Source organism: Symphalangus syndactylus, chromosome 13 (genome assembly GCF_028878055.3).
Source record: "Symphalangus syndactylus isolate Jambi chromosome 13, NHGRI_mSymSyn1-v2.1_pri, whole genome shotgun sequence".
Classification (NCBI taxonomy): domain Eukaryota; kingdom Metazoa; phylum Chordata; class Mammalia; order Primates; family Hylobatidae; genus Symphalangus; species Symphalangus syndactylus.
In genome coordinates this window covers 27155679-27167218 of record NC_072435.2, presented here as the reverse complement: position 1 = coordinate 27167218, position 11540 = coordinate 27155679, and the positions used below count along the sequence as shown (strand labels likewise).

The 11540-nt window shown below is 45.3% G+C and overlaps 1 protein-coding gene across 2 annotated transcripts; it reads left to right on the top strand.

Annotated features, from left to right (window-relative positions):
* Positions 1–3547: 3547 nt before the first annotated feature.
* LOC129460401 (myeloid cell surface antigen CD33-like) lies at positions 3548–9647 on the top strand. 2 transcript variants are annotated; one of them, XM_055238188.2, is made up of 7 exons: positions 3552–3591; positions 3654–4034; positions 4240–4518; positions 4753–4800; positions 8199–8292; positions 8651–8725; positions 9099–9647. In XM_055238188.2, the coding sequence occupies exons 1-6, from the start codon at positions 3552–3554 to the stop codon at positions 8715–8717; spliced, it is 909 nt and encodes a 302-aa protein (XP_055094163.1). In that variant the 3' UTR covers positions 8718–8725; positions 9099–9647. The 2 variants fall into 2 exon arrangements, with proteins under 2 accessions (XP_063471003.1, XP_055094163.1); XM_063614933.1 differs by having other exon boundaries at positions 3548–4034; positions 8645–8725.
* Positions 9648–11540: the final 1893 nt, after the last annotated feature.

The window sequence follows — 11540 nt, the reverse complement described above, 5'->3', positions numbered from 1 at the left end:
TTAAAAAGCACTAAATATTTGATCAGCCTCCTTGCCAAATAAGAAAAACTGATGGCAAATAATCACATGAAAGCATTCTCAACACCATTTGCTGCTATGAAATCACAGATTAGAACCAGAACGAGGTAGCAGTACATACCTATTAGAATGGCTACAAAACAAAACCAAAATAAATTTTTTTTAATCCTGATAATACCAAATGTTAATGAAAACGTAGAACAACCAAAACTCACATATTCTGCTGGTGGGAATATAAAATGGTACACCCACTTTGGAGAACAGTTTGGCAATTTCTTATAAATTCGAACTTACACATATGACCAAGCACCCGACTCCTGGGTATTTACCCAAGAGAAATAAAAAAACTAGTGTCCACACACAGAAATCTGCATGTGAATATTTATACTAGTTTTACTTTATAGTCACCAACACCTAGAAACAATATGAATGTTCACCAGCCAGTAAATGTATACAAAATGGGGATCTATGAAAACAATGAGGTATGAGTCAGCAATTTAAAAACAATGACAAATTATTGATATAAACACCCAGTCACATGGACGAGCCTCAAATGCATTAAACCAAGTGAATGAATCCAGATTTTAAAGGCTACATTTTGAATGATTCCGTTTATATGACATTCTTTAAAAGGCATATCAGTAGGGATAGAGAAGAGATTAGTGTTTTTACAGGAATTAAATAGGGAGGGACAGTTGTCTACCAAGGAACATCAGGAGGGAATGTTTTAAGTAATGGCACTTGGTAGTGTCTTGACTGTGATTGTGGGTATATAGCTACGTACATCTGTCAAACGTCAAATAATTGCATATGAGAAATACTCAATTGATGAAATTGATGGTACCTAAATTCAAAATACACTACAGATGACACTACACTCTCACTGGAATTGTTAAAATATAAAGACTGATAATACCAAGTGTTAACACGGGTGTACAGCTACCGGAATTCTGGCGCATGGCTGGGAGTAGTGGTAAAAGTCAAAGCCATTTGGATAACAATTCTGCAATTCCTACAAAAATTAAATATGCAGGCATTATTTGAACTAAAAATTCCACATCTTTTGTATAAATAAGTATAAAAACATGTCTATAAAAAGACTTCTACCTGGATACCTATAGAAAAAACCTGGAAAATCTTAAATGTCTATCAATGGGTGAGTAAATAAAAGATAACAGTATACCCATACGATGGAATACTACTTAGCAATAACACATTGTGAACTACAGGCATATGCAACAGCTCAGCTCAGTTTCAAAAAATGATTGCTGAGTGACAGAATACAGACACAATTTTTTAGTATATTTCTAGGAAATTCTCAAGTAGACAAACTAACTCACCATGACAGCGGGTATATTGATGATTGCCCAGCATAAGAGATGGGAATGGTGAGCTGCAAAGAAACATGGAAAACCATTAGAGTGGAAGAAGTATTGTGTATCTTGACTGTGGCAGTCACAGCGGGGCTGCATACGCTTATGAAAACTCACTGAAATGAACATTTCAGGCGTGTGCACTTTATTTCATGTAAATTATGCCTAATAAAGTTCACTAAATACATCCAGTGAAATTCACATCTTCATATTTAACATTCTGATCCATAAATACAATATAATTTGCTTTACTGTTAAGACCAAATTATTGCATTTCCTATTATGTGCTACATTCTTACTTTTTAAAGAACTTACAAGGTATTATGTTACTTATTAAAGACTCAATTCCTTATATATTAAGAATGCAAATGGCTCTCTACATTAGCAAGGACAAATGAACATTTATCTAGATAATACTGTTAAAAGATTTTACTAATATATGGTACCAAATATTATTATGCCCTGGATTTTGAGGATTTGCCAGATGCATACTACACAGAGTGAAATGGAAAATCATGTCACTGAACCTAAAATTCGTCTTATCTATAAACAGAATGGGCCAGGACATTTAATTGTGTGCTTGTCAGGAAGGTCATAGCTGGGTACAGTCAAATCTGTGCCACAGGATCTAGGAAGGCAGATTTCCAAATCTCAGATAAGAGATCAGCATGGCCACATTGTCTGAGTTTTTTTTTTTTTTTTTTTTGAGACAAAGTCTCGCTCTGTTGCCCAGGCTGGAGTGCAGTGGTGTGATCTTGGCTCACTGCAAGCTCCGCCTCCTGGGTTCACGCCATTCTCCTGCCTCAGCCTCCTGAGTAGCTGGGACTACAGGCGCCCACCACCACACCCGGCTAATTTTTTTTGTATTTTCAGTAGAGACAGGGTTTCACTGTGTTAGCCAGGATGGTCTCAATCTCCTGACCTCATGATCCACCCACCTCGGCCTCCCTAAGTGCTGGAATTACAGGCGTGAGCCACTGCACCTGGCCTGTCTGAGACTTTTGACAAACAAGAGGGAGCAAGAGGGTTAGGAAACTTGTGAAAAACTAAATTCCAACAAGACAATTAATGCCCAAACAAGCAACTCACGAAAGAAAAAGACAAACAGTCATAAACATAAAAACTAAGCCTGAAAATTTAATTTTGTCTGTACATTCCAGTCATATTATTGGAAAATATTATGTCTTTGGGCCACATGTAACTGTGAGAAGCACATTTTTTCATGAAAGGAAATGCTAATCTCTATGATGAGGACCTTAAAAAAATCGCTCCTGCCCACACTACACTGAGAGGCAGCATTAACCAAAAAGAAGTTTCTTCTACACTGGTTCATAGCACATGTGTTCTTCTTTATGTTTTACATGAAGATGCTGCATGGTTCTTATTTTGGAGGTGTCATTGAAACTGCAAATCTGTATACTATTTATCAGGGAAAAATTCTATAGTCACATTTCTTTAAAAATACCCAATATGCTACCATGACACATGGCAAACTCATCAGTGTCCGCAGCTCTAAAGCCAGACAGTGTGTGTGTGCTAAGGACGTGAGGCTATGGATGGGGAGCATCTCAAGGGTAGGGGCCAGGTCAGTGCTCTCTCTTCTGCTCTCCATCCCCGCCTACACACAGATGCTCACTATATATTTGGTGAATGAATGAATGGCTGCCACCTTCACTACACCTAGGACCACTCTTCATTTTTCCAGTCCCAGACACTCCCACAGACCCGACAGAATCCTACATCCTGCAGGATTGACTATCTCGTGGCTCAAAATGAGGCTGTGACTGTCTGGGGCCAGAAGTGACCAGTTCCAAGATGTAAACAGTGGTGCACAGAAAAACACTTCAGAGTGAGAGAGTTTTAGACACAGGTGTCCCATGCTTCAGATGTCCCCAGAGGTCCTGGTCCAGGCTCTGGCACTGGATGGAAGACCTGAGGTGGGAGGCAGGAAGTGGTCTCTGCTCCTTCTCTGCTCCCCTCTGGGCAGGTCTCTGAGGTCACTTGGCTTTGCAGTCTCCCTCCACTCTTTGCAGAGGCGGATGACCTCTGACCACATGTGGGTTTGAGGTTCCTCTTCTGTGAACTGCCAAGATCTCGTGCTCCTCCCCACAGTCCTCTTCTCTACTCACACAGGAAGCCCAGGAAGCCTCTGCCTCAGAGATGCTGCCGCTGCTGCTGCCGCTGCCCCTGCTGTGGGCAGGTGAGTGGCCCCGGGGAGAGGGCCCGTAGGGATGAGCCCATCTGACCCTCATGTCTCCACAGGGGCCCTTGCTCAGGATGCAAGATTCTGGCTGGAGATGCCAGAGTCCGTGACAGTGCAGGAGGGTCTGTGCATCTTTGTGCACTGTTCAGTCTTCTACCTCGAGTACGGCTGGAAAGATTCTACCCCTGCTTATGGCTACTGGTTCCGGGAAGGGGTCAGTGTAGACCAGGAGACTCCAGTGGCCACAAACAACTCAACTCAAAAAGTGCAGAAGGAGACCCAGGGCCGATTCCACTTCCTCGGTGATCCCTCAAGGAACAACTGCTCCCTGAGCATCAGAGACGCCAGGAGGAGGGACAATGGTTCATACTTCTTTCAGGTGGTGAGAGGAAGAATAAAATTTAGTTACAAATATTCCCAGCTCTCTGTGCATGTAACAGGTAAGGCACGGGCTCCAGGAGTGGCACAAGGGGAAGGTTATGGGGGCCACTGGGAAGGGCTCAGATGGGACTCGTGTCCTGGAATGGGGATGGGAATAAAACATGTCAGGCTCAGGGGAGGAACTGGACCAGAGCCTGAGCTTCCCACAGGGCCGCACCTTGGATCCCCCTCCTGATCCTGCATCCACACCTCTGTCCTCAACAGCCCTGACCCACAGGCCCGACATCCTCATCCCGGAGTTCCTAAAGTCTGGCCATCCCAGCAATCTGACCTGCTCTGTGCCCTGGGCCTGTGAGCAGGGAACGCCCCCCATCTTCTCCTGGATGTCAGCTGTCCCCACCTCCCTGGGCCCCAGGACCCTCCACTCCTCAGTGCTCACGATCATCCCACGGCCCCAGGACCACGGCACCAACCTCACCTGTCAGGTGATGTTCCCCGGAGCTGGTGTGACCACGGAGAGAACCATACAGCTCAGTGTCTCTTGTGAGTGATGGGGCCAGGATGCCTGGGTCCCTGAGGGTGTGATGGGGAGAGGACCAGGAGAGAGGAGGTCCAGGACTGGGGCCACTTGGTGGCTGTGTCTTGGAGGCCTCGCTGAGTAGGGGAACTAGAAGGACCCAAGCTGTCAATTGACATTTCTGCGGGCTTCTAGAGGAGCGCCTACCTTCGTCTCACTCCCACCCCAACTAAATGAGAAATCCTCTCTTGCTGGCTTAGATCCTCTAATGAACCCAGTGACTGAAGCCTCCCTGGAAGACGGCACAGGTAGGACAGAGCCCCCATCTGGAGGCTGGAGGAGCAAGGCCTTCAGCTCAGCGAAAAGCCAGGCTCCTGCCTCATCCTGACTCACCATGGTAACCAGAGACTCCTTGTTGGCCAACTCAGGGACCCTCCCTATCCTCAGCTCCCATGGACACCTGAGCACCTGTCTGCAGGGACCAGCCCCACAGGGTTGGTAGGTTTTTCTCCCCATGTGCAGAGACAAGAGATTGTAGAAATAAAGACACAAGACAAAGAGATAAAAGAAAAGACAACTGGGCCCAGGGGACTACTACCACCAAGATGCGGAGACCGGTAGTGGCCCCGAATGCCTGGCTGTGCTGTTATTTATTGGATACAAAGCAAAAGGGGCATGGTAAAGAGTGTGAGTCATCTCTAATGATTGATAAGGTCACGTGAGTCACGTGTCCACTGGACAGGGGGCCCTTCCCTGTCTGGCAGCTGAGACAGAGAGAGAGAGAGTGAGAGAGAGACAGCTTATCCCATTATTTCTGCATATCGGAGACTTTTAGTACTTTCACTAATTTTGCTACTGCTATCTAAAAGGCAGAGCCAGGTGTACAGGATGGAACATGAATGCAGACTAGGAGCATGACCACTGAAGCACAGCATCACAGGGAGATGGTTAGGCCTCCACATAACTGTGGGTGGGCCTGACTCATGTCAGGCCCTCCACAAGAGGTGGAGGAGTAGAGTCTTCTCTAAACTCCTCTGGGGAAAGGGAGACTCCCTTTCCTGGTCTGCTAAGTAGCGGGTGTTTTTCCTTGGCACTGACGCTCCTGCTAGACCACGGTCTGCTTGGCAACGGGTGTCTTCCCAGATGCTGGCATTACCACTAGACCAAGGAGCCCTCTAGTGGCCCTTTCTGGGCGTGACAGAAGGCTCACACTTGTCTTCTGGTCACTTCTCACTATGTCCCTTCAGCTCCTATCTCTGTATGGCCTGGTTTTTCCTAGGTTATAATTGTAGAGTGAGGATTATTATAATATTGGAATAAGGAATAATTGCTACAAACTAATGATTAATGATATTCATGTATAATCATGTCTATGATCTTGATCTAGTATAACTCTTGTTGTTTTATATATTTTATTACACTGGAACAGCTCATGCCCTCGGTCTCTTGCCTCGGCACCGCGGTGGCTTGCCACCCACACCTGTCCGCAGACTCCTCCACAGACTCCTCCAAACACACACCCCTTGGCCCCACAATAAGGACTGAGTGATATTCACACAGCAGGACTAGCCTTTGAGCCCCTTATCATCTACCTCCTAAATACTCCTCCAGCCTCAACTTTTAATTTTTCCCAGTAGTTTAATGTACTTCTGGACAGGTGATATAATCACATGGGCAAAAATGCTAAATCCATAGCAGAGTCTGTCCTCAGATGCTTGTCCTCCTCCCCAGAATCAACCAGTGTTCATCCTGGCTGCTCTGAGCCCTGGTGTATTCCCTGGAAGGATCTCAGAGGTCGTTTGGTATCATCAGCACAGACTGTCCTCACTCTCAGACTGTGTAGTGTTCCATTGAAGAGTTGGATCCTAATTCTGTATATATCTTCTTGAAATGGAATATCATGTTTCTACCAACAGAAACAATGGATTGAACAGTCCTCTATCTACTTTGCCAGTGTATCTCTATGTCTGCGGAATCAGTTCCTTAAAGCAAAATAGCTGGGTCTTATGTTCTTTCTGATTTTGAGAGATATGGCCAAATTGTTCTCAATCAATGGTGGACATGTTTACATTCCCAACAGCATGGGGTGACAGTGTTTTCTTTTCTTTCTTTCTTTTTCTTTTTTTTTTTTTTTTTTTGAGAATCTCACTCTGTCGCCCAGGCTGGAGTGCAGTGGCGTTGTCTCAGCTCACTGCAACTTCCGCCTCATGGGTTCAAGCAATTCTCGTGCCTCAGCCACCTGAGTAGCTGGTAGACTACAGGTGCCTGCCACCATGCCCGGCTAATTTTTTGTATTTTAGTAGAGATGGGTTTCACCATGTTGCCCAGGATGGTCTCCAACTCCTGAGCTCAGGCAATCTGTCCACCTCAGCCTTCCAAAGTGCTTGGACTACAGGCGTAAGCCACCGCACCCAGCCGGAAGTGTGTTTTCCTCAACCCAATGTGGAATGAAACCTTTTGCTTTTTGCCAGTATTAGGTGAAAATTGGTATCTCCATATAATTTTATTTATATGCACTTTTTGACATAAAATTCACATAACATTAAATTCACAATTTTAGTCATTTTAAATTGTACGGTAAACTAGCTTTTAGTCACATATTGTACAACCATAACCACGATCTAATGCCAGAACATTTTCTTTACTCCAAAAATCCACTCTGTACCCATTAAGCAGTCACTTCCCATTATCCCCTCCTCTGGCAAGCACTAATCTGCCTTCTGTCTCTACAGATTTGCCTATTTCTGACATTTCATATAAGTGGAATCACACAAAAAACAGCCTCTTGTGTCTGATTTTTTTTCACATAACGTAATGCTGTCAAGATTCACCCCAGTACTATGCGTGAATACTTCATTCTTTTTGAAACCTAATATCCCATTGTATGGAGAGACCATGTTTTGCTCATTCATTGTTCAGTTGATGGACATTAGAGCTGTTCACATTTTTTGGCTGTTACTGATAATGCTGCCAGGAACATTCATGTACAACTTTTTGTTGGAACCTATGTTTTTATTTCTCTTGAGCATAGCCCTAGGAGTGGAATTTTTAGGTCATATTGTAATTCTGTGTCTAACTTTTTGAGGAAATGCCAGACTGTTATCCAGTGTCAGCACCACTTTACATTGCACCAGCAATGTACAGAGTTGCAAATTCTCCATTTTCCTTTTTTTAAAGAACTATGGCCTTCTCGTGCATGTGAAGTAGTAACTCCTTGTGGCTTCAATAGGCATTAACATACTGATAAATGGTATTGAACATATTTTCATAGACTAATTGATATTTATATCTTTTTGGAGAAGTTTTCACTCAAGTTCTTTGTCTACTTTTTAATAGATTAATTTGGGTTGTTTGCAATTTGAGTGGTTTGTAAATTACATGCCCTTTATATATGCTGGATAATATGCCCTTATCAGATCCGTGCTTTACAAATGTATTTTCCGATTCTGTGGGTTGTCTATTCACTTCCTTGATAATGCCAATCAATGCAAAATAGTTTTTAATTTTGATAAAGTCCAAATTATGTCTCATTTCTTCCTCCAACTGCTGGACAGTCAGGGAACAGTTTAGGGTGAGCCCTGGGCTGATGTGGTACAACCAAGGATGCAGGAAGGATCTGAAGAACCAATGTCCAAGTCGTCTTGGGAGAGGAAGGACATGGATTGTGGTTTAGCAGGTGAATGGGCCTCATCCCACCTTTTTGCAGGGAAATCAGGAACCGTGGCAGAGGTGGTTGTTTTGGCCATGGGAGTAGTGGCTGTGAAGATCCTGCTTCTCTGCCCCTGCCTCATCATCCTCAGGTGAGCACTGCCTGAAGACCAAGGGCAGGCATGGGGAGGGTGGAGGACATGATGCTGAATCCCAGAATCTCAGTTCTGAGGGTATGCAGACAGTTTACATGGTCCTGGGGCCAGGCTGGAGGCTGAATTGGTGGTGAGAATTACACATGGGCCATTTGTGGTCAGTTTGTGTCTGTCCCAACTGAGGGCCAAATGCCAGGATGGGGAGCTTCCTGCTGTCATCAAGGAGGTCTAGACCTGCTCTTCCTCCCCGTGATCCCTCCAGCCTCTTAACAGGGCACAGGAAGGCGAGTTGGCTGCCCTTTGCTCCCCTCATGTGGCCACACTTACAGGTCCTTGTCTCTTCACTCAGTGTCAGTTTCCTCAAGAAGAAGGCGGTGAGGGCAGTGGAGGTTGAGGAGAATGTATACGCTGTCATGGGTTAATCTCTCAGGTGAGTGATGTGGGCCTCTCACCCTTCAACATCCTGCTGGACACCTCCTCCACAATGGCCTCCAGGATTGCTCTGCCCATCATGGCCAACTGTCTTCCTCCTCAAACCCACTTTTCCTGGGATGTAGGTTCTTCATCCTGCAGATGACACAGAGGCTTCATCTCTAGAGTCAGAACCAGGGTGTGGGTCTCCATCTTGACCCCCCTCCCTTCTCCAGATCCCATAAATTACTAGCTCTTGTCCCTCCTTCTCCTAAGCAGGGCTCATCTTGATACCCTTTTCTCCATCCTGACCCTGGTTGTTTTTGCAGCCTCACCTCTTCCCTGGTCACTGAACCCTTTTCACCTCCTGCCTCCATCTCTCCCTAACACAGGCCTCCAGACTGTGCTTCCAGATGTCTCCTCATCCAGTTCCTCCACAGTCTGAATGGCCATGTTTCCTCTTCATTGCTGGAGAATGAAGTGCAAATGCCACCGCCTGGACTGAAGGCCTTTCACAATCTGTCTTCCGCTGGACTCTGCTCCTGATCCCCCTTCTCCTTGCATCACCCAAAGTCTCCCCACACCCACCAGGCCAAGCCCTCTTTGATTCTGAGACTTCGCATGTGTAGTTGCTTCTCCTGAAATGGCCTTCCTCCCCATTCCTGCCAATCCAGGTCCTTATCATCCTTCAGGTTGTCTTAAATGTCACCCACGTGTGTGTATTTTTGTGTAATTCTTGTATGATATTAAGCGGAGATGTGGCATTTGTTCATTAATTTGTAGACATATTCAGTAACTATAGTGAATATATATAATTACTATGTGCCAGCATTTCCGTATGTGCAAGAAGTTCATCAATAGATATAGACTCAAAGATCTCTGTCATCTAGCTGTTGTTCTGAAGAGCAGAAGGATACAAATAAAAAGAAATAAGTAAAATATTTTTTCTCATGTTAGACAGAAATATTTGTTTAGAGAAAAATAACACAGGGAAATAAGCACAGACTATACTGGGAAACAGTTTCTATATCTGATAGTGGAAAGAGGTGACGTTTAGGCAAAGACATGAAGGTGCTGAAGAGGCAGGCTGAGTCTGAATAAGAGAAAAGCATCCCAGGAAAAGGATAAGGGGAAGAGCAAGTGCATTGCTCAGAGGCAGCAGCAGGCCTGGGGGTTGTGGACTCAACCAGAGCCCCATGTCTTAGAGCAGAGGAAGGGTAAGGAGGGGAGCAGCAGGAAGGATGCTGCAGACTGCGTCGGGGGCTGCAGTGCATACAGGAACCTGGAGCCTTTGGGAAGGGCAGAGACACAACTGGACTCTCACTCTGACCTCAAATGCCTGGGTCAGAGCAGGCCCAAGTGGGTCACAGCAGCCACAGGGAGACTGGGAAGGCACTGCTGGGTCCTCCAGGAGGAGGGATGAGGGCTGAGCCAGCGAGGCAGGGTGGGGTGAGGACATGTTTTTGGATGTGTGTGGAAGATCAAGCTAATAAGGATCACAGGCTAACGATGTGTTCAGTGAGGAGAAGGCAATACCAAGGACGAGGCCAGAATGTTCCCCTGGGCACCTGGAAGGAAGAAGCTGTGTCCATAGAGGACTGAAGAGGGAAGGACTTTCTTAGGAAATGATTAATTCTGAGAATCCACCTGACATCAGAATGGGAATAGGAGGGAGACAGCTGGATGTAACTGTCAGGAGCTCAAGAGAGGGGTCCAGATTGGAGATGTTACAATGCACATTCAACAATTTGGTTCACTTTCCAAAAATATTACTGCTGAGATGACAGAATACAGACACAAATGAGTACATTTCTAGGAAATTCTCATGTGGACAAAAGTAACTCACCATGAGAGACAGCATATCAATGGTTACCCAGCACAGGAAGTGAGAATGGTGAGCAGCAAAGAGGCTTAGAAAAAGCAGAGTTATGTGGGATGTGAGAACTGAGCACAGGTGGGTAGGAAATGTAGGAAATGAAGTTGGAGAGACATGGAGGCTACAAATATTGCAGTGTCCTGAGTCCATTATACTTATTTATGCATTTGAGCAAAAGAGTGAGATGAAATGACACTTACTTTAGTGGGGTCACTCAGGCTGCAGTGTAAGAAAGTATAGATGAGAGGAGACCAGATTAGTGGATACAGAGATAATCCAGTGAAGAGATGATGCAGACACAGTCCTGGGTAAGAATGATGAATCTCATGTGGAGAAGTTGGGTTCTGGACACATCTTGAAGATGAAGCCAATAGTATTTGCGAATGGAGTGACGGAGTGCACGTAGGATAAGTGCAAAGATAGCTCACGGCCTCTGCTTGATAGGTGCCACAGATGTCACAGGTGAGTCCACAGATATCATAGATGTCATGGATATCCATGAAGACATCCATGACCTCAATAATATCACGGAAGTCTGATTACACCTCCATAGATGTCACAGATGCCCACAGGTGCCAAAGATGATGCCCATGTGGTTACCCAGAATTGAGACTTAAATAATTTAACTGCCAACAACTAAAATTGCCAACCCTCAGGAGGAGAATATTCTCAAGTATAGATCAAATATTGTTTTGGTTGCTGTAATTTGGAGGTGGTTCTGAGCCACCCATGTAGGGATCGTAGGTAGAAGGCAGGAGTCTGAAGCTCAGGAAAGGGGTCCAGGTGGGAGATACACAGGTTTGGGAGCCTCCACATTAAGGTTTGATGGTGGATGAACCCACAAAGAGGAGAAGGGGTCCACAGACAAAGCCACGGTACCCTCCAGCATTTAGTGTCAGGGAGAAGAGGTGGAAACAGCAAGAAGACTGTATAGAGCAGCCACTGAGGAGAAATGAGT